The sequence below is a fragment of the Saimiri boliviensis genome, chromosome 1 (genome assembly GCF_048565385.1).
Source record: "Saimiri boliviensis isolate mSaiBol1 chromosome 1, mSaiBol1.pri, whole genome shotgun sequence".
NCBI classification, from domain to species: Eukaryota; Metazoa; Chordata; class Mammalia; order Primates; family Cebidae; genus Saimiri; species Saimiri boliviensis.
In genome coordinates, this window is record NC_133449.1 from 123,678,013 (window position 1) to 123,702,757 (window position 24,745).

The 24,745-nt window shown below is 47.3% G+C and overlaps 1 protein-coding gene and 1 long non-coding RNA gene across 2 annotated transcripts in view; both read left to right on the plus strand.

Moving 5' to 3' along the window:
• The first annotated feature begins 361 nt into the window (after positions 1-361).
• Positions 362-6,026, plus strand: LOC141581673 (uncharacterized). The gene is made up of 3 exons (XR_012514457.1): positions 362-519; positions 1,379-1,532; positions 5,878-6,026. It is a non-coding gene; the product is annotated as an uncharacterized LOC141581673 (long non-coding RNA).
• Positions 6,027-18,862: 12,836 nt separating this feature from the next.
• The window catches only part of N4BP1 (NEDD4 binding protein 1), a 72,668-nt gene continuing 66,785 nt past the window's right edge, over positions 18,863-24,745 (plus strand). The window contains exon 1 of the mRNA XM_010347825.3: positions 18,863-19,309. Coding sequence (XP_010346127.2) covers positions 19,112-19,309 — 198 coding nt within the window. The 5' untranslated portion in view covers positions 18,863-19,111. The remainder of the gene's footprint in view (positions 19,310-24,745) is intronic.

Genomic DNA, 24,745 nt, shown 5'->3' on the forward strand with positions numbered 1-24,745 from the left:
GCCAGACTGCCCAAGCTGGCCCCAGCTCCAGCCAGCTCTCACTACCCAGAGATCATGAGCATAACTCCCTCTCTCAAGCTCCATTCCTCCAGGCCTGTAACACTGGGATAATAATAGTGCCTACTTCTTACTCTTGTGAGTTTTAAATAAACAAATCCATGTAGAAGACTTGGCATGGCGCCTGGCATGTGATAAAGGCTCACCGAGATTTCTCTGACTGCCCTATTATCGCAGTTCATTTAAACAGCCGCCTTTCAGGACGGTGATGCAAGGATGCTGCCACAAGGTGGCACTGTTGTCTCCAGCCACTCTTCCTGAGTCGCTAAAGCTTCATTTCTCAAAATGCCAAGCTGGGTCAGGACAGGAGAATCTAGAGAACCCAGAAAAAAAGAGTCCGAGAACTCCAGCCAAAAACGTGTCCTCCTTGTCACATCAAAAGTGCTGGAACTGCTTCGTTCATTTATCTCTGCTGTATCTTGCAGCTGGGTCCCCACGCCTCAGAAGAGGCAGAAGCAGCTGGTAAAATGGGGCTGCCCAGCCCAGCCCCACACCACGGGCATAGCTGGGCGGGGCGGGGGTGAGTGGGGGTGGGTTCTGGTGGAAGGTGATTGAATCCACTGCTGTAGAGAAGGTCTTCCCGGGCTATGGCATGCTTCCGTCTCACCTGGGCACCTTATGAAAATGCAGATTCGGATTCCGCTGGTTTGGGGCGGGGCCTGGCACTGTGCACTTCTTTTTTGGTTTTGGTTTTGTTTTTTGAGACGGAGTCTCGCTCCCACCTGGAGTGCAGTGGCACAATCTTGGCTCACTGCAACCTCTGCCTCCGGGGGCTCAAGCGATTCTTGTACCTCAGCCTCCCGAGTAGCTGGGATTACAGGCGCGTACGTTAGTAGAAACGGGTTTCACCATGTTGCCCAGGGTGGTCTCGAACTCCTGGGCTCAGGAGGTCCGCCCGCCTCGGCCTCCCAAAGTGCTGAGATCACAGGCGTGAGCCGCCCCGCCCGGCCAGCACTGTGCATTTCTTACAAGCTCTTGGATGAGGTCTGTGCTGCGGCTCCCGGCCCATACTCTGAGAACCTGGCCCATTTGTGGCAGATGGAAGCTGCGACCTCTTGGAGGTCAAGGCTGCAGTGAGCAGAGCTCCTTACTGGTTCATGCCGGTTCACCCAGCCGCACACCAGCCCTGCGAAGTCAGTGTCATTGCCCCCGTTTTATGGGAGATAAACAAAAAATTGAGTAACCGTCCCAAGGTTGTAACAGCTAATTATTAGCAGAGCCGGAACTCAAACACAAAAACGCACTTCTGCTAAACCAAATGTTATTGTTTAATGTTGAATTAAAGAAAACATGGCCCAGCTTTCCCTCCCTGACTTCCCAGGACGAAGAGAAAAGGCCACGGAGGCAGCAGAGAGCGGAAACCTCCCAGACTCACGATCTTCCCGGCAGGAGCTGCGCGACCCTGACGACTTCCTTAGCTGTGGGAAACCTGCCAAGAGCCGAGGCAAGGGTCTGAGGCTTCAGTCTGTTCTCATGTAAGTATTGAATTAGAAAAGAATTAGAGATATAGTTACATAGATATTCCTATATATAATCATAGCTATTCACATGTAATCATAAATATATACATACATACAATCATATAATCTGTAATTTTACTGATAAGTCTCAGGTCATGAAGTATGGAACTGAAGAGGCACTGGGAAAGAGGTGACCCTAAGGCAAGACACTCTAAGTCCTTTGTCACGCCCGCAGGGGGAGGGCACCAGCGCTGTGAAAGCACCCGCTGTTTAACCAGCTAGGGGAGGAGATGTCCGAACTGGCCGAGGCGTCTCCCTCAGGCGAGCTGGGGGAAAACTCCGCTCTCATGGTAAGGCCTGGCGGCTGTCAGGGAGGCCGCAGACATCCCGGGGCTTAGTTGTCTCTATGTGGTGCGGTGCTTTGGCGGTCACGGTCCATGTCTGCACTGCTTCCTCTCTTTCTTCTAAGATAAGAATTAGTCATAGTAACATACATTTTAACGTCCTTGATATTCTTGGCAAATATGAAAAACGTGCTGACGCATTAGGTTTTCTCCTCGCCTCAGCTTCTTGAAAATCCTGACCCCCCCTGTCTCCAAGACACGTGATTTACTTAACCCTATCACTGGCCACTGTTACCTCACCCTACCTACCTGCCCCTGCTTTGTACTCAATAATAAGTCAGAGCGTCCAGGCACTTGGGGCCACTGCCCGACTCCACGCTTTGGTTGGCACTGGACCCCTGGGCCCAAACTCTCTTTTCTCTATCTCTGTCTTGTGTCTTTATTTTCAGTTTCTCATCTCCACACCTGTAGAAAGGGGTATATATCCAAAGGATTATAAATCATTCTACTATAAGGACACATGCACACAAATGTTCATTGCAGCACTGTTTACAATAGCAAAGACCTGGAACCAACCCAAATGCCCATCGATGATAGACTGGATAGGGGAAATGTGGCACATATACACCATGGAATATTATGCAGCCATCAAAAACGATGAGTTCGTGTCCTTTGCAGGGACATGGATGAACCTGGAAACCATCATTCTCAGCAAACTGACACAAGAGCAGAAAATCAAACACCACATGTTCTCACTCATAGGCGGGTGTTGAACAATGAGAACACATGGACACAGGGAGGGGAGCACTACACACTGGAGTCTGTTGGGGGGAATGGGGGGAATGGGGTGGGGAGTTGGGGAGAGGGATAACCTGGGGAGAAATGGCAGATATAGGTGATGGGGAGGAAGGGAGCAAATCACACTGCCACGTGTGTAGCTATGCAACAATCTTGCATGTTCTTCACATGTACCCCAAAATCTAAAATGCAATGAAATAAATTTTTTTGTTGTTTGTTTGTTTGTTTGTTTGTTTGTTTTGTTTTGTTTTGTTTGTTTTTTTGAGACTGAGTTTCGCTCCTTACCCAGGCTGGAGTGCAATGGCATGATCTCGGCTCACCGCAACCTCCGCCTCCTGGGTTCAGGCAATTCTCCTGCCTCAGCCTCCTGAGTAGCTGGGATTACAGGCACGCGCCACCATGCCCAGCTAATTTTTTGTATTTTTAGTAGAGACGGGGTTTCACCATGTTGACCAGGATGGTCTCGATCTCTTGACCTCGTGATCCACCCGCCTTGGCCTCCCAAAGTGCTGGGATTACAGGCTTGAGCCACCACGCCCAGCCCTGAAATAAATTTTTTTAAAAAGGGGGACTCACAGGATGCTATAGGGCTGGACACTATACTCAGCCTCTCTGTGCCTCATTTCCTTCATCTCAAAATAGAGAATCATAATGACACCTACTTTGGGGAGTTATTATGTAGAAAAAGATGACAGCATGATCAATTAAGTGATTAACTGAATAAGCAGGTCTTATGGTGAGTGCTCAGTCATCGTCTGCACCAAGGGCTTTTACTCTGTAGTTGCGGTTTAAACCCTGGGTAAGCTAAGCCTGCTCATCTGGGTCATAGTTAACCACTGTGTCTCCAAGAGACTAGAAACAATCTAACTGCCCATCAGCAAACCTGGTAGAGTCTCAGCTACTCTGGATGCTGGGGTAGCAAGATCCCTTAAGCCCAGGAGTTCAAGGCTATAGTGCACTATGATTGCACCTGTGACTAGCCACTGTACTCCAGCCTGGGCAACATAGGGAGACCTCATCTCTAAGAATTAATAAAATAAATGCCCATCATTAGGGGAGTAGTGAAAGAAATTGTACAATAAACTGCTAGAGCAGCTAAAAAAAAAATAGAATGTGGGGGTTCTCAATGTTCTTACATAGAAAGATTTCCAAGATGCAACGTCCTATGAAAATAACAAGGTGCAGCCAGCATACTGGCTCACATCTATAATCCCAGCATTTTGGGAGGCTGAGGCAGGTGGATCACCTCAGGTCAGGAGTTCAAGACCAACTTGGCCAATGGCAAAACCCTGTCTCTACTAAAAATACAAAAATTAGCTGGGCATGGTGGCATGCACCTGTAACCCCAGCTACTGGGGAAGCTGAGGCAGGAGAATTGTGTGAACCCAGGAGGCAGAGGTTGCAGTGAGCCGAGATCACACCACTGTACTCCAGCCAGGCTGACAGATTGAGACTCCATTTCAAAAATAAAAATAAAACATGAAAAGATAGTCCCAACAACTAAGGAGTCTGAGGCAGGAGATTCACTGGAGCTCCGGAGTATGAGGCTGAAGTGAGCCATGATTGTGCCACTGCATGCCAGCCTGGGCAACACATTGAAACTCCAACACACATACCAAAAAAAGTAGAAAGATCCATAAAAAATTAACAGCAATGGTTACCCTTAGGGGAGTCCACTAGGAAGATGGGGGACAGAGAGAGAGAGAGAGAGAGAGCAGCGCAGGTAGGAGCAGACCCAGTCGCCCCTGGTTGCCTGGAGGTGCTCTTGCAAGCTTTTATGTTAGAGTGGAAAAAAAAGATCAGGCTTGGGGCTGTGGGTACTTACCAACTTTCTTCTGGTTCCTTCCCGTATCCATCCCATCTGCGGGATCCCTTCCACTGAATGCCTTTTTAAAAATTGTGGTATTTAAAAACACAACATAAAATTTATAACCTTTACCACTTTCAACTGCACAGTTTGGTAATGTTAAGTGTATTCACATTGTTACAAATGTATTTTAATATTTATGTAAATTTTTGAATCACATTAACTGTGTTGCCTTTTTTTTTTTTTTTTTTTTTTTTTGAGACGGAGTCTCACTCTGTCGCCAGGCTGGAGTGCAGTAGCATGATCTAGGCTCACTGCAACCTCTAACTCCTGAGTTCAAGCAATTCTCGTGCCTCAGCCTCCCGAGTAGCAGGAATTACAGGCACCTGGCCACCACACCTAGCTAATTTTGTTTGTAATTTTAGTGGAGACAGTTTTACCATGTTGGCCAGGATGGTCTCAATCTCCTGACCTCATGATCTGCCTGCCTCGGCCTACCACACATGCACAACCATCTGATCTTTGACAAACCTAATAAAAATAAGCAATAGGGAAAGGATTCCCTATTTCATAAGTGGTGCTGGGAAAACTGGCTAGCCATATGCAAAAAAACTGAAAGTGGACCCCTTCCTTACACCTTATGCAAAAATTAACTCAAGATGGATTAAATGTAAATGTAAAACCTAAAACCATAAAAACCCTAGAAGAGAACCCAGGCAATACCATTCAGGACATAGGCATAGGCAAAGACTTCATGACTAAAACACCAAAAGCAATTGCAACAAAAGCCAAAATTGACAAATGGGATCTAATTAAACTAAAGAGCGTCTGCACAACCAAAGAAACTATCATTAGGGTGAACAGGCAACCTACAGAATGGGATAAAATTTTTGCAATCTATCCATCTGACAAAGCTCTAATATCCAGACTCTACAAAGAAGTTAAACAAATTTACAAGAAGAAAACAAACAACTCCATTAAAAATTGGGCAAAGGATATGAAGAGACACTTCTCAAAAGAAGACATTTATGTGACCAACAAACAGATGGAAAAAACTTCATCATCACTGGTCATTAGAGAAGTGCAAATCAAAACCACAATGAGATACCATCTCACAACAGTTAGAATGGTGATCACTAAAAGGTCAGGAAACAACAGATGCTGGAGAAGATGTGGAGAAATAGGAAGGGTAAATTAGTTCAACCATTGTGGAAGACAGTATGATGATTCCTCAGGGATCTAGAACCAGAAATACCATTTGACTCAGCAATCCCATTACTGGGCATAAGGATTATAAATCATTCACGTAAAGATACATGCACACCTGTGTTTATTGCCACACTATTTGCATATATATGTACCATGGAATACTACGTAGTCATAGAAAATAATGAGTTCATGTCCTCTGCAGGGACATGGATGAAGCTGGAAACCATCATTCTCAGCAAACTAACCCAGGAACAGAAAACCAAACACTGCATGTTCTCACTCATAAGTGAGTTTCACCATGTTGGCCAGGATGGTCTCATAAGTGGGTGTTGAACAATGAGAACACATGGACACAGGGGCCTGTCAGAGGGTAGGGGCAGGGGAGGGGAGAGAGAGCATTAGGACAAATACCTAATGCCTACGGGGCTTAAAACCTAGATGACAGGTTGATGGGTGCAGCAAACTACCACAGCCCATGTTTACCTATGTAACAACCCTGCACTTTCTATACATGTATCCCAGAACTTAAAGTAAATTTTTAAAAAAATAAATAAATAAAATTATTATGCCCAAATACATCACTGATGTCTACTTCAGTTGAGTAAAGAGACTGGTCATACTGGGAAAGAGTTAGGAAAAAAGGGGAACATGTGCCTTGAAATCAGACTGAATTCAAATCCTGTCCCTGCCATTTGCTAGCATTGGAAAAGTCCAGTAAGTTCTCTAAGCCTTTGTCTCCCCTTTCCTTTTTTTTTTTTTCTTCAAGACAGAGTCTTGCTCTGTCCCCTAGGCTGGAGAGTGCAGTGGCTCAATCTTGGCTCACTGCAGGGTTGGCCTCCTGGGCTCCAGTGATCTTCCCACCTCAGCCTCCCGAATAGCAGGGACTACAGAGGTGCGCCACTACGCCTGGTTAGATTTTGTATTTTAGGTAAAGACAGGGTTTCGCCATATTGCCCAGGCTTCCCCGTTCTTCAAAATGTACATGAAAATGATGTTCATCAAAGCATTCCTAGGAGCATTAAATGAGAGTTCTTGTAAAGCAAGGAGCACAGAATTTAGCCCAAGAGCGCTGCGAGTTCACAGTGCTCTTACTTTTCACTGCACTCGGAAGAATGTTAGACAAAGCACGTGACTTGGAAGCCAGGGCCAGAGTGCTCAACCTACCGAGCACCAGGAACACCTGGGGTTCCTGTTAAAAATATCCATGGCAAGCGTCCCACCCGAAACCCACTGAGCCAGAATCTAATAGGGTGGATGAAACCTGAGCCACTGTATTTTAACACCCTGCCCCTTTAACTTGGGCACATCAAAGCTGAGAACAGTGAGGTGGAGATGGCTTGAGCCCTTGGGTGTCACCTCTGGGCCTCGGGAGGTGACAGACCCAGGCAACTGACATGCTGAGGTTATCGTTCTAGATATTGAGATTCTGAAATCATCACCACACAATGTTAAGAAAGAGAGCTTTGGGGAGCAATTTCCCTCTTGTGACCTGGGGGTGGAGTAGGGATGGAGGAAGTCGCCCTCCCCTCTCTGACATCTCATCACCTTCTTTCCACTTGAAGCAGCAAAAAGAGGGTGCAAAATCCCCGCTGCTTTCTACTAAGCTTCTGATGTACTCCCCCGCCTCCCCAGCTGCTGTCTCCACATTCAGGGGAGCTGCGCGGGTAGGAGCAGACCCAGTTGACCCTGGTTGCCTAGAGGTGCCCTTCCAAGTTTTCATGTCAGAGAGAGAGAAAAAAAAAAAAAAGCCAGGCGCGGTAGGGGCTGTGGGTGCTTACCAACTTTTTTTTCGGTTCCCTCCGAAATCCCTCCCATCTGTGGGAGGCTTTTTCTGCCAATCACCCACGTGCATTTGGTTTGCATCCCAATTCGGCCTTGCCACCGGCTCCCAGAGCTCTGGGTGCGGCGGGTGGCCCTGGAGTCTCCCTCCCGCTCGGGTGGAAAGAGCGGGGACGGCCTTAGAGGCTGCGCTGGCGCCGCGAGAACACCAGGTGGCGCCACGGACGCAGGGCGCCCCGAGCCGGGAGCGTTTCCTGGAGAGAGCAGGGGCCTGTGTTCACAGGAGTTCAGTAAATGTTTGATAGATGTGGCAAGTGTGTGTGACAGCTGAAACAGTTTCCCGCTGCACTCCGGTTTAAGCAGCAAAGCAGGCAGGAGGGTGAAAACGCGAGTGTCCAGAGGTGGGAGTTGAGCGATGAGAACACATGGACACAGGGAAGCGAACATCACACACGGGGTCCTGTTGAGCAGGGTGGGGGCAAGGACAAGTACCTAATGCATGCGGGGCTTAACACCTAGATGACGAGTTGATGGGTGCAGCAAACCACCATGGCACATGTATACCTATGCAGCAAACCTGCACTTTCTGCACCCAGAAATAAAAAAAATAAAAATAATAAAAAAAGCGAGTGTCTCTGCTGAAAGGGCAAACCCTCCGCCTTCCAGAAACGGGGAAGGCTGCCCCGGGGGAGCAGGGGAGGCCGCGGGGCACCGGGAGCAGAAGGGCCAGGACTTGGTCGCCAGCTCCGTGGCCTTAGACCCTACATGGGCCTCCCCAAAGACCTGGGCTGTTAGCAACCTCCACCCCAGGGACCAAGTCTTCAGTTCCTGGGCACCAAATGAGAATTTCCCATGTGGAGCCATTTACATCCATCTTCATGATTTGGGACGTACCTACACGTCACTTGAATTATGCCTCAGTTGTTTTTTTCTTCGAATCAACTCACTTTTTAAAGTTAAATATAGGCTGGGTGCAGTAATCCCAGCACTTTGGGAAGGCCAGGCTGAAGGATCTATTGAGGTCAGGAATTTGAGAATCACCTGGGACACGTAGCAAGACCCCATCTCCTTAAAAAAAAAAAAAAAAAAAAAATTCACAGCAGGAGTGGAAGTTTATTTAAAAGGCTTTAGAACAGGAAAGAAAGGAAAGTACACTTGGAAGAGACCCAAGCAGGAACCAACATCAAGCACCCCCCAATTTTTTTTAATTAGCCAGGCGTGGTGGCGCACCACTACCGTGGTCCCAACTACTCCGGAGGCTAAGGCAGGGGAATCGCTTGAGCCCAGGAGTTATTTCGAGGCTGCAGTGAGCCAAGGTCACACCACTGCACTCCATCCTGGAAGACAGAGCAAGTCCCTGTCTCGAAAATAAACAAAGAGTTATTTTTATTTAAAAATAATAATTAATAAATAAGTAAAGTTAAATATAAGGGAAACAGATTATTGCTATACTAACTGGAAGCCCAGTATTTCTCACCAAAACAGAAGATAACTATAAAAATAAATACGAAACAGTCACAATTTCTTACAAGTTTACTGCTGAAAATCGACTGGTATCTCATCAGTGCTGTGTTTTCCACACTTGAGGAAAACCAGGGATTCCATCGCAGCCTCTTCCAGGAATTCTGGATGAAATGAGGTAACAGGTGGTGAAAGGAAAGCCAAGGAACTCCCGAAAGAGAGGGGTTCAAGTTTTCACCCCACTGCCAAACAAAGGGAACCCTGACCGACATTCTGTGCCAGGCAGCTGATTCCAGGGCTTCCTATAAGGAGCACATTCTTCCGGAAACTGCGAGTTATTTTTGACCAGTACGGTGGAGGGGAAGGGTAGAGGCCTGGTTTCCTGTGAGCCTGCCCCACCCTGAGATCCGATGCCAAACTGATGGCATCGCAAGGTCAGGTGGTCCCAAGAGGTCGCCCGGCTGGCCTCCAATATCTGGTAACCGATCACCTGTCCCACATCCTTCCTGAGGGGTCTTCCTGCCTCTGCCCCAGCGCATTGCTGCTGTGGAAGCAGCTACAGGGAGACAGGAGTCAGGGCAGCTGGCCAGACAGTTGCGTGCAGGGGAGGAAGAAAGAGGAGGTGGAGCGGCCCTTCCCTAACCAAGGCCTCAGGGAGCCTGTTACTGAAGAGGTGTCTGCACCGGGTTATACTGCAGGGAAAGATAACCATGGAACTGTGGGCAAGGCACTTCCCTTCTTCCTCTTGGTTTCCTCTTCTGTAAATTAAACAGGGTGGGTCAGACAAACAGGACCCTAGAGTGAAGCGTCATCTCCACATGCCTCTTCAGCCCGAGACTTGGGGCTGTTAGAGGGAGGAAACGCCTGGCCAATCCTGTCTTTCAATGCACACCGTTGTTTTTCTTTTTTTTTTTTTTTTTTTTTTCTTTTTAAAGGCAAGGTCTTGCTCTGTCGCCCAGGATGGAGTGCAGTGGCCTGATCATGGCTCACTGCAGCCTCGAACTCCTGGGCTCAAGTGATCCTCCCACCTCAGCCTACCAAGGAACTGGGACTACAGGCATCTGCCACCATGCTCAGGTAGTTATTTTATGTTTTATAGAGGCAGGATCTTGCTATGTTGCTCTGTCTGCTATGCGTTTTGTAACAAAGTGTGCAAATGGTCTATCCTATTCTTTCAGAGAACCAAGAGCCCACAGTCAGGTAAGAGGAGCACCCTCCTCACTGTGCGGGTCCTGCAATCCTGGAATATGGAAAGGTCATGTGTGCCATCTTGTCCTACAGATCTTTACATCAACAAGACCCAATTATTGATCCTGGGCAATCCCTAAAGTAGCCTGGTATGAGTTCAGGAGTGGGAGAGTTCAAAGGGAGCCAAGTTATGCCTCTGCCCCTCTAGTTCTGCAGGGAAGTCTTTAATATTACACACCGCGCTGTGACAGTCCTGGTTCAGTCCCATCCTAGTGGTGGGGACTGCAATCAAGTTAATTAATCTCTCTAAGCCTCAGTTTCTTAATCTATAAAATGGGCATAATGCCTACTTCATAGAATTGTTTGTTGAGGCTAAATGAGACCATTCATGTAGAGTCAATCAATCAGTATTTGCTGAACATCTACTGTTCTAAGTGCTTGGTGCATAGCCTAGTTCCTTGTGCAGGATTAGGCGTGCAGAAAGTTTTGGAAAAGCAATGAATGTATGTATACATATGTGCTTATATAGAATATCTTTCACACCACAGCAACTCTATCCAATCCCTTCTCTCAAACATGAAGGGGCCGGGCTTCCTTTTGGCATGGTAGCCAGGTTCCAAGTATTCCAAGAGACAGGAAGTAGAAGATTTCATCTTCCTAAGCATTGATCTTGGAAGTCCTGGAACATCACTTCCACGAAATTCTGTTAGTCAATGAAGTCACAAGACCAGCCCAGATTCTTAACATAAAGAGAAGCGCTCACATGCAGGGAAGGAAGGAATAGCTGAGGGCCGTCTTTGGAAATCACCTAACACAGACGAGGAACAGAACAGCGACGCTTAAATCCCAGCAGTTGCTCACTGGCACTGTAATACTTATCCATTTGTTCATTCATTCATCACCTGCCTTTCCCTCTAGCATCTAAGCTCATGAGAACAAACACTGCTTTGTTTAATGTTATATTCCCAGCACTTAAAATAATGCTTGGCACTTAGTAGGCGCTCAGTAAATAATTGTCGAATGAATGAATCAGCTAAGTAATCAATCATTCAGTTGTCCTAATCAGCTACAGGAAGTTGAGTAGGCCAAGGAGGTTTCATGGAAAAAGTTAGAATTAGGCTGGGCTTTACAGACAGGGAGGTCTGGCACAAACGTGTTCTATTGATGAGCAGTGTGATAGTGGGTCAAAGCCCCAGTCCCTTTGGTGAACAAACAACAAACCATGAGTCCTTAACTCATTGTTCTTTCACACCCCATACAGGGAACTGAGAAGCCCTCATTAGATTTGATGTGTGTGTGTCCCACGGAGTATGCAGAAAGAGGATGCTGAGTTCTTTTTTTCTGAGATAGAGTCTTCCTCTATTACTCAGGCTATAGCACAGCGGTGCCATCATGGCTCACTGCAGTCTCAGCCTCCCAGGCTCAATCCATCCTCCCACCATAGCCTCCCAAGTGGCTAAGACCACCATGCCTGGCTTTTTTTTTTTTTCTTTCTTTCTTTCCTTCTTTTTTGAGACAGAGTCTTTCTCTGTTGCCCAGGCTGGAGTGAAGTGGCATGATCTTGGTTCATTGCTGCCTCCGCCTCCCAGGCTCAAGTTATTCTCCAGCCTCAGCCTCCTGAGTAGCTGGGATTACAGGTGTGCACCACCACGCTTGGCTAATTTTTGTATTTTTAGTAAAGACAGGGTTTCAACATGTTGGTCAGTCTGGTCTCAAACTCCCGACTTCAGGTGGTCCGTCCTCCTTGGCCTCCCAAAGTGCTGGGATTACAGGTATGAGCCACCGAGTCCAGCCTAATTTTTCAAAAACCTTTTGAGGGTCTTGCTATGTGGCCCAGGCTGGTCTTGAACTTCTGGGCTCAAGCAATCCACCCACCTCAGCCTCCCAACATGCTAGGATTACAGGCATGAGCCACTGCACCCTCTGAATGCTGAGTTACTAGCTCAGCCCTAAGGGCAGGACTTTCTCTGAATTCTCTCTGTAGACCAATCATTTTCAACTGGGGACAGTTTTAACATTAGACAATGTCTGGTGACGTTTCTGTCATTGTCAAACCGGAGGGTGGGGGAAGTGGTTTTTATTGGCATCTCATGAGTAGAGGGTAGGGATTCTGCTAAACATCCTACTATTCACAAGGCAGGCCCCTACAACAAAGAATTATCTCACCCAGAATGTCAGTTGTGCCACTGTTGAGAAATCCTAGCTGTAGAGGGTGATGGGAAAATGCTTTGAATTAGAAACATTTGGGAGCTGGCAGACAGCAGGCAATCTCTGTAGCAGCACTTGGCCAAGAGCTGCGTTCCCACCAAAGATGACTGCGTGTTATAAATAGCTCCTCTCGATATTGTGGCAGTTGTAGCAGTTTGAATCAATGTCAGAGAAGTTTCAATAACGTGCGTAATAAAAATCTAAAGGAAATTATAAAGGGACAGAATAAAAGACTAGAAGCAGCAGATGCATCGAGGTTTTCTGCAGTTAAGGAGAAGCCCACCCTCCACACTCGAATGGAGAGATTCTTCTTCCAAATAGCTCTCAGATTCCTCCACTCCCTCCCCCACTGGTCCAAGCCCCCATCCTCTGACACCTAGACCAATACTGCCACAGTATTCTTCCCAGTCTACTCTGTCCTCTTCCTTGCTTTTTCCCCAGCGAAGGGAGACAGATTTTACAGCATAAATTAGATGATGCATTCACTGCTTAATCTGGGAACGCCAGGGCAGTAGCTCACTCCTATAATCCCAGAACTTTGAGAGACCAAGGCAGAAGGATTGCTTGAGGCTAGGAGTCCAGACCAGCCTGGGAAACATAGTGGGACTCCATCTCATTAAAAAAAAATTTAAAAATTAGATTTGGTGATGCTTATCTGTAGTCCGAGGTACTCAGACTGAGATGCTGAGGTAGGAGGATCACTTGAGCCCAGGAGTCTGAGACTGTAGTGAGCTATGATGGTGCCACTGCACTCCAGCCTGGACAACAGAGCAAGACCCTGTCTCAAAACCAAACCAAACCTGGGAAGGTTTTTTTTCCTCATTATACTTAAGATAAAATACAAAATCTGTAACAGGCCCACTGCATATATTCTGGAAGGTCTGGGTGCATCCTGTCTCTGGGTATTTCTGGAGGGCTGCATCCTGCCCTGTCTCTCATTCCTGGAATATGTCAGGCTCAGTCCAGCCTCAGGTCACTGTCACCACAGAGCTGACAATCAGCTGGTGGAGGTAGACCTGAGTCAATCCCATCACTCAAGCACACATAAAACTGGCCCTGGTGCCTTGAGTGACAGGGCCACAGTGCCAAGAGCCTACAGCAGGAGACTTGGCTCATCAGAGTGACCAGTGAATGAATTCTTGACAAAATCACTCTTCAGTGGAGCTTTGGAGGGGCAGGAGTTAACTAAACGAAAATAGGAGGAAGTGGCCAGGTGTGACGGCTAACACCTGTAATCCCAGCACTTTGGGAGGCCGAGGCAGGTGGATCACCTTACACCCGAGGTCAGGAGTTTGAGACCAGCCTGGCCAACATGATGAAACCCCATTTTTACTAAAAATACAATAAAATCAGCTAGGAGTGGTAGTGCATGCCTGTGATCCCAGCTACGTACTCAGGAGGCTGAGGCAGGAGAATTACTTGAACCCAGGAAACAGAGGTTGCAGTGAGCCGAGATCGCGCCACTGCACTTCAGCCTGGGGGACAGAGTGAGACTCCATTTCAATAAATAAATAATTAAAAAAAGAAAACAGGAGGAAGGAACAGTGAGTGCAAATGCCCTGCCGTGGTGTGAGCTGGGCAGAGAGGAGAAGAGGTGGGGCAGGCAGATGACAGGTCTCACAAGGGCTGCCACTCAAGGCAAGGGCTTTGGATTTTATTCTGACCCTGTAGGGATGCTCTTGGCAGGTCCTAAGTAAGGGTCTGATTGATGAGATTTGCAATTTGTGAAGATCACTCTGGTTGCAGCATTGATATTTGCAAATAATTTCTTCTAATCTTGTAGCGATTGTAGCTCTTGATATTTACGGAGAGACCAAAAAGAGTATGGGGAGACCTCACAGTTGTCAGAGAGATCACGGTGGCTTGGACTGTTGACAGGGGATAAGATAAATTGAACAGTTTGCAAGTTTATTAAAACCTTGTGTGTGTAACTGAAGAATGATCATATTCCTTCTTCTTATGTGAAGGCTCTACATTTGATTGTACCAAGAACCCAGTAAGACGCACTGACCTAGACACTGCTGGCCAGGGAGCATCTTCATCTGCTGATCTGATCAGCTGGGTGCACCGAGCAAGATTCCGTGTGCAGGTCTGTCTGGGTTTGACAGCACCCCACAGCAAGGAGGGTCCAAGACTGAGGGGTTGGTCATGAGAGCACGTGATCTTCTCCTGCTTACTTTCGCATGGGCAGAAGGGGTTGGCTGCATATCCAAGCTTGCTGCTGCTGTAATCATGGCATAGTACATAAGGTCACTCAGCAGAGTCATGTAACCAGTAAAGGGTCCATCTACTCACCACTAGTAGAAAAAAGCCAGAATAACAATAGCGAGGTGTGATAAGAGATTTTATTTTCCATGCTAGCAAGGGAAAGAGGGGGTGAGATTGTTTCCAAAAATTTCCACCCTTCAATTTATGGAGTGAATGCAGGGGTTTTTTGAGAGAGAGGGGTTTGGAATGGAGAGGAATGGGGCTAGGAGGGGGTCAGTGGTGGGATTCACTCCAACAGCTTATCTTGAATTATTGTTCCTTTGGTGAAGGGGCCAGTGCCATCCTGGGCCCAACCAGGTTACAAATAAACTGCAGTCAATCTTGCAGTTAATTTCTAGTGCATGAACATGAGTAAACATGAGTGAAGGTGGCTGGGAGTAAATTTCATCCCTGACCGGGGAGAGAGTTTTGGAGGTGTACGGTCCATGTCAAGATCCAGTCCCTGGTTGGACGCAGTGGCTCACGCCTGTAATCCCAGCACTTTGAGAGGCTGAGGCAGGCAGATCACCTGAGGTCAGGAGTTCGAGACCAGCCTGGTCAACATGGCAAAACTCCATCTATACTAAAAATACAAAACTTAACTGGATGTGGTGGTGCACACTTGTAATCCCAGCTACTTGGGAGGCTGAGGTCGGAGATTGCTTGAACACAGAAGGCAGAGATTGCAGTCAGCCGAGATCACGCCACTGCACTCCAGCCTGAGAGACAGAGCGAGACTCCATCACAAATACACAAAAAAAGATCCAGCCCCTGAAGCTTCTTAGGAAATAACCAGTAAGTGAGCATGGTGTATACTTGACAAGCATCTGGGTAAATAAATGTGCATAAGGCATGGGAGCATGGAACGGGGAAGGGTAGGGAATGGAGGTTCACAGCCCATTCCGAGGCTGCATGTTAAGATGACAGGAAACACATATAGTATGCCGCTTTTCTCAAAGTTGTATCTTGAGACCGGGGAGAAAGAAGGAAAGAAAACAAGGTTTTAAAATGCAGTTTGAAGCCAAGCTGCTCAGTTATAGTCAGACTGCCTGGATTCAAACGACTATTTTCACCACTTCACTGAGAAGCTCTGTGGAATGGTCCAGAACTTCTCTGTTCTTCTGTTTCCTATTTTTTTTTTTTTTTTAAAGTAAGACACAGGATATCGCTTTTACCCAGGCTCACCTTGAACTCCTGGGCTCAAGCAATCCTCCCACCACAGCCTTCCAAGTAGCTGAGAGTACAGGCACCTGCCACCACCCTCGGCTGGTTTCCTCATCTTTGAAACAGGAAGGGAAACAATAGCACCCATTATTGGAGTTTTAGGAGACCAATAAACACTCTTTCTACCCCTTCTGAGTTCAGAACTAAGGATGAAAAGCAGGCATCAGCCAGGTAGAGATCAAAATGTCATCTTCATTGCTGACAAGAGCTAGACTGGAGAATGTGGTTGAGGTGAAAATACTTTACCCCCAGTCACTAAGACAGCAACTGCAGACAGCCCCTTGTACGAGGGCACAGGGTGATCCAACCCAGCACTGTGCCTTCTCAGAAAGTTACCAGTCAGAGAAATCCTCCTCCTGCTCTGGGGAAAAGGAGGATGAAAGCTAGACATGTTACCCCACACGTGGCCCTGCTGGGGACTGGAGTAGGAGAATCTCCTCCTATCCTTGAAAATATGAGAAGCAAGAATAAGTGATTATCTCAACACCATTTTATGGGCTCATGAAGTTGTTATGGAAATTAAGGAAAAACATAGCTGAAGTATCTAGAATGCAGACGCCATAAAGTTTCATCTCTGGCCTCAACTGTCCTGGCTGGTCAGGTCAGCCAGATAGGCAAGGCTGGTTAACCAAGGGAAGTTGTGGTTGAGAAACTGCATGAAGCAAGGGAGTTCTTGAAAGGGGATTTCTCTTTCTCCTTGTTCCTTACATGCAGGAAACCTTGAGAGTTCCCTAAAGGGAAATGCTGACCAAATACGAACTGGCAAGTCTTTTTTTTTTTTTCCCGAGATAGAGTCTCGCTCTGTCACCCAGGCTAGAGTGCAGTGGTGCCACATCGGCTCACTGCAACCTCCGCCTCCTGAGTTCAAGTGATTCTCCTGCTTCAACCTCCAGAATAGCTGGATTACAGGCATGCACCACTACACCTGGCTATTTTTTTTATATTTTTAATAGAGATGGGGTTTTGCCATGTTGGTCAAGCTGGTCTTGAGCGCCTGGGCTCAAGTGATCAAGCCACTGCACCCAGCCTGGCAAGTCTTAAAAATGGGGGAAAAACCTCCCAAAACTGTGTATCTTCGATTACACACCAACCGAGCAACTTATGAGCACAGCTTCATGGTCCAGCATTTTTTTTTTAATGGAGTTTCACTCTTGTTGCCCAAGCTGGAGTACGATGGCCTGATCGTGGCTCAACCTCCACCTCCCGGGTTCAAGCTATTCTCCTGTCTCTGTCTCCTGGGTAGCTGGGATTACAGGTGCACACCACCACACCCAGCTAATTTTTTGTATTTTTTTTTTTTTTTAAGTAGAAACGGGTTTTTATCATGTTAGCCAGGCAGGTCTTGAATTCCTAATCTCAGATGATCTGCCAGCCTTGGCCTTCCAAAGTGCTGGGATTACAGGCATGAGCCACCACGCCGGGCCGGCCCAACATTTTTTGAGGTGTGTGTATGTGCTACTTCTGTTGGTTTGGGGTGGGATTTTTTTGGAGGGAAGTGGGGAAGAGGAAGCCACTGTGGTGTGTTTTTCAAGGCAGCCTCCCTCCTCACATCTTACAATTAAGCAATTAAGAGTCACAAGCAGGGAAGTCACTGGGAACAAACAGGAACTAGCCCTGGGGAAAGCCCTGTCCAATCACTGAACAAGCAATTCGGTTTAAGGTGAGTGCAATAAGGCAGGAAATAACATGCTGTGTTGGCAACACGCCTTACTGATAGATTGCGGTTCTGCAAGCAATACATCAGCACAGCCAATCCCAGGTCATCTACCTGATGGAGCAAGGCTGGTTGTGTGGACATCAAGGGAAAAGCCCAGGAGAGCAGGAAGCTGTTGATCTGTAAGCCTAGTGGTTCTCTTCCCTGTGCTGAATCACCTCTTGGTGGAGCACTGGGAAACCACACCTGAGTTTCTAAGACATATGGAAACCCCCAGCAGTCTGGATCTCTGACAGGTTTTACCTTTGGTAAACCCTCTTACCAAGGCCATTCCCCCTTAGTATTTCCAACTACAGCAATTTTAGCTCCTACTATTTTTCCATTAAGGGGGATGTACACGGATGCTCCTGGGCCCGCAAGTTCACTGTGGTTGCATAATCCACACAAAGATTTTCCCTGAAAATTGAGCCTTAAATATATTGCTAATTTCGAAATAATAATAGCTAATGTTTAGTGAGCACTTACAGTGTTGGGTACTATATTAATATTCACAATAGGAAGTACTATTGTTATCTACATTCTATAGATGAAGAATTAAAACATAGAGAAGTCATATTCCCAGATCCCCTATGTACTACAGGTACAATATGTAGCTGAAGAAAAGAAATCCAACACTTTATCTTCCACAATCTGTTTTCATGGACTTGGAGAGTATAAAACCTGGAAAAGGCCTTAGAGATAACTGAATGTCACCTTTTATTTTACAGATCGGAAAACAGACCCGGAGGGGGTTAGGGTTTATTTGCTCCAGTCCCAGGTAAGATCATGAGTCCCCAAACTCCCACTTTTGGGGCTTCTCCCATAACATATCCCTTTTCTTCCCTCATAGAATAAATCTCTCTCCTGAATTTATCTTAATAATTTTTTTTTTTTTTTTTTTTTTTTTTTTTTTGCTTTTCAATTCTTCATAAGTATGCCCATTTTCTTCTCTTCTTGTTACCGAGAAAAAAAATTAGAAAGTGAGAAGGGCAGGTAAGAAGGTAAAAGCGGAGGGAGGGAGGGAAGAAAAAGAAAAGAAAGATCCTATCTGCCTGTCGATTAATGTGAAACTGAATAACTCAACTGCTAGAATCCTGGTTTGAGCGTCAAGATGTCTAAGGTCAAGTCCAATCCCTGCGTGACACTCTCAGTCTCATTTCCTGGCTCTAGTTTCAATTTCCCAAACTATAATCCCATACATCTGCATCCACCAGATCCGGCGACAGCGCTTTGCCTTCATCAAAGAAGTCCGCCCAGGCCTCCAGAAACCTCCCTTTACCCTCAACCAACATGGCACCTGAGGGTTACGTCAACTTTCGTCGCCCTCACCCTACCCCTTTCCCCTAGGGGGCGGCGAGCCTCAATGACGACTGCGAGCGGGGCGCATGCGCGGTGGCGGGGCCAGGTCCGCGGCGGTGGCGAAGGGGCTGAGGGGTTCGCTGCCAGTAGTTGCCAAGCTGCGGCGGTCTTGGCGGGATGGTATAGCCAGGCTTGCAGGCGGGCGGTGGGGCGCGGGCGGGGGCGAGGCGGCCGGGAAGGGCCGACGCCGCCTGAGGGGCTTGGGAGCGGCGGCAGCAAGCTGAGGGGGCGTCGCCGTCGCAGGCCCCCGGCGCCGCCGCGGCAGGCCGCGCCCGCCATGGCGGCCCGGGCGGTGCTGGACGAGTTCACGGCGCCAGCCGAGAAGGCGGAGCTGCTGGAGCAGAGCCGCGGCCGCATCGAGGGCCTGTTCGGCGTAAGCCTGGCCGTGCTCGGCGCGCTGGGGGCTGAGGAGCCGCTGCCCGCGCGCATCTGGCTGCAGCTCCGCGGGGCGCAGGAGGCGGTGCACAGCGCCAAGGTGAGTCCGGCCGCCGCCCCCGCGCGCCCGCGGCCTTCATCCGTCCGGGTCTCCTGGCGCCCGCTACTCCCCGCCCCCGCCGTCCACGCGATGCGCAGGGGTTGGGAACGCAGTCTCGCGAGCCGTGTGAGGATCCGGGCTTGATCATCGGGTCCTCAGTTTCCCCGTTTGTAAAAGTGGCGCTGACGAAAGTACCTACCTCAGAGGGCTGTCGCGAGGATGAAAGTGGGGGATGTGCATGAAGCGCGGTCACAGCGTGTGGCACTGACCGGGCGCGCTGCGCAAGTCGCCTGTTAATCTGTTCGCTGGCCCTTGATGGTGCGCGAGGCCTGGCGCTGGGCCCACCGCCTCCTGGTCCGCCACCTAAGCCCTTCTCCCCCAGCCCTGGGCCTTCGCTACTGCAGTTCTGAGCCTTTTTTGGATCTCATTTCCTCTTGAGAGTCGGAAAATAACTATTAATAGCAGTAAAACATTCGGAGAATGTTAGAAAGAAAGGATGTAGGTTGATTTACTTTTTTTTTTTGAGACGGGGTCTCACTTTGTCATCTACACTGGAGTACAGTGGGGCGATCTCAGCTCACTGCAGCCTGGACTTCCCAGGCTCAAGTGATTCTCCCATCTCAGCCTCCCGAGTATCTGGGGCCACAGGGGCATGCCACCACGCCTGTCTCGTTTTTCGGGTTTTTTTTTTTTTGTTTTTTTTGTTTTGTTTTGTTTTCGTTTTTTGGGGATTTTTTTTGTAGAGACGGAATTTCACTGTGTTGTCCAGGAAGGTTTCGAACTCCTGGACTCAAATGATCCTCCCACCTTGGTCTCCCAAAGTGCTGGGACTACACGCGTCAGCCACTGCGTCTGGCCAATATTATGTTAAAAAATAGCATTGTTCTTTGTATTGATAATACGTACAACTAACGTTTACATAACGCTTATAGCACATCAGAGGTTACTTCAGAAGGAATGTGTAGCCTTTAAAACGTCTAATAAGGTGGATTTCATTCTCCCCACCACCCCGCTGTTTTTTTTTGTTTTTTTTTTTTAATTAACAGCTGGGGAAACTGAAACTCAAAGTGGTGACTCACCTTCTGTCTAAATCAGCATTTTAAACTTACATCTCTTCAACACCTCTATTTCCCTCCCTCTCCAAACCAAAAAGCAGCAACACAGTATGTTCCTCCTCCTAGGTGACCAAGTTTCTCTAGGTTTTTCCATCTCCTAAGTAGGGCAGCAGGATTCAGAGCTGGGGAGTTTGTTTCCAGAGCCTCATTCTTGATACTTACCTCTCAAAATGAGCTCTCTCTGCGAGGTGGGCAAGAAGGGCCCTCTTTTTGCATCCTACTTGACAAACTTCAGTGCCCTTGAATCTAAGTAGTCCTATCTCCTGATGTTCTTAGATTTAACAACACCAACAACAAAAAATTGTGAGTGTTTGCTTTTCACATGCTTGAAGGAGACAGGACACTGGGCTGTGTAATTCTCCACAGCTTAACTTTAGTAGATGTTGAACCAAGTTTGCTTTCCTGTGCTTAGCTTTTTTAATCAGTTGGATTGCAGACAGCTGGTCTAACTTAGGCACATTCCCCTTCTTCCATTCTCTCCAGCTACCCAGTCTTCTGCACATCTCCGGGCTTAAAAGCTTGACGTGATTAAGTCCCACTTTTTCTTCTGAAAATCTCTTGCGAACATTCATTCCTTTCCTTTTCATTGCCTTTGCTGGCTGTTGAGGCCTTCATTCCTGTCTGTCCCCACCCTTGCTCCATTGCTTTTACTCATTACTCCCTCCCTCCCTGGTTCAACTTGTATTAGAGTAATCCTCCTGCAAAAAGTAATTCTCCTGCCCTGGAACCTACTAGAGTCCCCTGTCACCTGTCTCATTCAGCCTAAACTACTCCTTTGACTTAAAAATGATTAATCCAACCCCACTTTATCTTTCCGATGTTCTGTTTTAGCACCTCTCAGCTTAAACCTCCACTATAGTAGTCTTGCCTTTGCTGTGTGTTCTGCCTGCTCCAGGTTCTGCTTTTGCTCAAGACTCATCGAAAGCATGGAGAATGCTTCCTTTGCTCTACAGAAGACCCCTGCTGGTCCTGCCAGACCTTCCCAATGCCAGTTGTTTTGTCTGTCCTTGCCATGTAGTTTAGCCAAGCTGTTTGGGAAAGGTGTGTCTTACAGTTTCTTGCTAGTATGTGTTCCTGCTTGTTGATCTTTGTGATGTGTATTACTCATAAGTCAACCCTCCCATTTGTAAGAAATTCTTTTTTTTCTCCCTTTGAGACTCATGGGTAAGAGTCGAATGCCACAGAGTGTTTTGTTCTGAATTTGTTTTGGAGTTTGTTTTACTTTCTTGAAGGAGGAGAAAACCATTAACTTGATTTTAAAAACTAAGACAGGAAAGCAAATTTGATTCATTATCTACAATATTTTAAGTTGGGCTGTGGAAGAGAAGCAGATTTAGAGGAAGGAAGATACAGAGTAAAGAAGAGTTGTTAAACTACAGTGTCTCTGCTCAAAATAACATGAGGTGAACTGTCTTATGTCCCACTAAGTGGTTACTTGTGTTTTGCCTTTAAAATGTTAATTTTTGCAAATGCTAGAGTAGAGGAGAATGTGGAGCTTAGTTAGGTGGGCCTTCAATGACTGCAGAGAGGTGAAATGGAAGCTACTGGTGGAGAGTGATTGTGCCCGTGGAGGTTGAAAAACAGGCACTGACTCTGTACCAGTTTTGTTAAAAGGAAAATTTGTTGTAGGAAGCAGCACTTCAGCTGGCCTTTGAAGAGTCAGGAATATGCCAGGTACCTGACCTTCCAGACCGAGGTGATTGTGGAGCAGAGGCCCAGAATACACGGAGTGTCATGGTAAAAAGTGTCCAGGTGCCCTTGTGAAAGATGAAGCCTGAGTTACCAAAATGCCAGGCTAAGGTCATTGGACCTTATTTAATAGGGAGTCAGTGAGGATTTTGAGAAGCATGAAATCTTCCTGAAGCAGAAGACCAACAGTGGAAGGAACATTGTTGCAAGTTAGCCTTGGGCATGAGGGGTCAGGGATAGCAAGGTTTTCACAGAGACAGGGCAGCTGTGTGGATGTAGGGATTTAGGGGTAGGTTTTAAGCCAGGCGGTAGGAGGGATGTTTAAGTTGTTTGACCTGTTGACCAGTGGGGCCACCAGCTTGTCAACGTTTAAGGAAAACTTCTCTAGTGCCAGGGCATGTACTGTTGCCCCTTGATTTCAAGGATCCCCTGCCTCTTAGGGGAGTCAGACCTGGGGAAGAAACAGTAAAGTGTGATACGTGGAACAACTGCAATGTGTGCAAGGTGTTAACTGTAAAACAGGAAAGGTGGGGCTGCTTTGCCAGTTGGTTTCCCAGGGAGCAGGGAGCTCCTGGCAGAGGGACGAGCTTGTGCGTAATCACAGGGGCATGAAAGTGGGCAGTTGCATCACAGATTCCTCAAGTGAGGCATAAAGGGCTTGGGCCTGCTGGAGAACCTGGATTTTACCCTGTAGGTAGGCAGCGGAGTTGTGGAAGAGTTAGGAGAACATGAGAGATTTACATTTCCACAAATGTCTCAGCGTTTACACCTCTGGGCTGGGGCAGCTCAGTGTGGTGTGTTGCTGGTTTTTGATAGTATGAGTACAGAAATTGAGAATAAGGGTTCAGCAACTTTTATGCACTTTGTCATTAATATAAGGGCTAGAGAGGCTATGTCTTAAGAGTGAGAAGAAATCCTTGTAAGAGGGCATTGTCCATAGGGGGCCCAGAGGGGACTGAAGTCAGTGCTAGAAAACATCATGGAAGCAAAGGAGTGTGAGGATTGAATTTCAGAGAGGAAAGGGAGATACTAGCTAGCTGTTGCCTCATTTGCAAAGAAGGAGATTTAAGTGAAGAAGCAGAGGTGGGACCCTCACAGTCAGGTTGTGATGTAAAGGGATGAGGTTGTGGAGATTTCAGCCCTGGGGGTGAGATGAGTTTGAACTCTTCTTTTAGATCAAAGAGCCACAAACTCGGAGTGCTTCCTGGGACCAGGCAGGGAGCCTGTCTAGGGAGGTGGCGGGGTGGTTGGGAGGAGGGACTGTGGGGAACAAAGGCACTAGGCCCTGTTGGAGAGGGCAGTTTAAGTGGCCACTAATTTACATTTTAAAAACCATACGCATTGAATTATATAAGCAAAATATTTTTAAACTACGTATTCGAAGAAACAGTTATACATCCTAAACAATACATGTCAGTGGTCCTGAGCTTTGTTTTTTTGTTTTTTTGGGTGCCGGGGGAGGGGAGGGCGGGGAGGTTTATTTTGGACCTGAGCTTTGGGCTGCCTTTTTGAGGCAGGGTCCCCAGGCTGGAGTGCAGTGTTGTGATCTCGACTCACTGAAACCTCTGCCTCCCAGGCTCAAGCAATCCTGTTAGCCTTATGAGTAGCTGGGACTACAGGCATGTGCCACCGTGCCCATGGTGTATTTTTGTATTTTTGGTAGCGATGGCATCTCACCATGTTGCCCTGGCTAATCTTGAATTCCTGGGCTCAAAAGATCCTCCCACCGCAGCTTCCCAAACTACTAGATTACAGGCATGAGCCACCATGCCCAGCCCATATTTTTCTAATACTTGAAGAGGGCAGTTGAAGACCCCAGTGGCATACAGTACAGTCTCAGTAGAATGCTATTTCATCCCCAGAGAGAGAGCTCAAGAGCTCTGAAACAGTGTTAGGTACAGTGGAACTGCTGGAAGTAGACTGAAAACGAAAGAACTAAAAGGACTGGAATGAAGTAAGGGCCAGGGTAGGTTAGATAGTGTGAACTTATAGTATCACTTGAGCCAGAAACTCTCAAGTAGATAATGTTTTCCCCCAAATCAGGTTTGTGATGCCAGTACACAATGATTAGAGGTAAGGGGGTCTGAAGTGCAATAGAGAAGGCAGAATGGGACCCAGGAAATATTTCTGAAGAGGTCAGCCTTGTTCAAGCTAGGACAGGGAAACATGAAAGTAGAAAGGGCGGAATGAGCTGTGAGGATTAAGGAAGGGACAAGACCTGAGACCCTGTGCCCTCTGAAATCATGTGCACAGGGACAAGTTAAGTATTGGAGAATTCTGGAGGTTGTAATCAGAGAAATTTCAGAGCTTAGAATCTTGGATATAAAGGAATTCTGAGGATGACTCTGAGGGCCGGCCATGGGGTACCTCAGTGGTTGTGGGTGACCTGCAAGTGTTCCATTCATCTTAGAGAAGTGAGAAAATAGAGGAGATGGCAATGTGAAGTACCTGGAGCTAGTGCTATGCTGAGGTCACCAAAATCCATAGCAAGAAATTGGGTGCCAGCAGTGTCAGTGACTGTAACTGGCTAGTTAACAAATAAAAGAGAAGTAATTGAAAGTAAATGTCACAGCTACTTGTTTGGGGTCTCCATGAGTCTTTAGGGTGTGAAGCTTGCTGACCACAGCTGCCC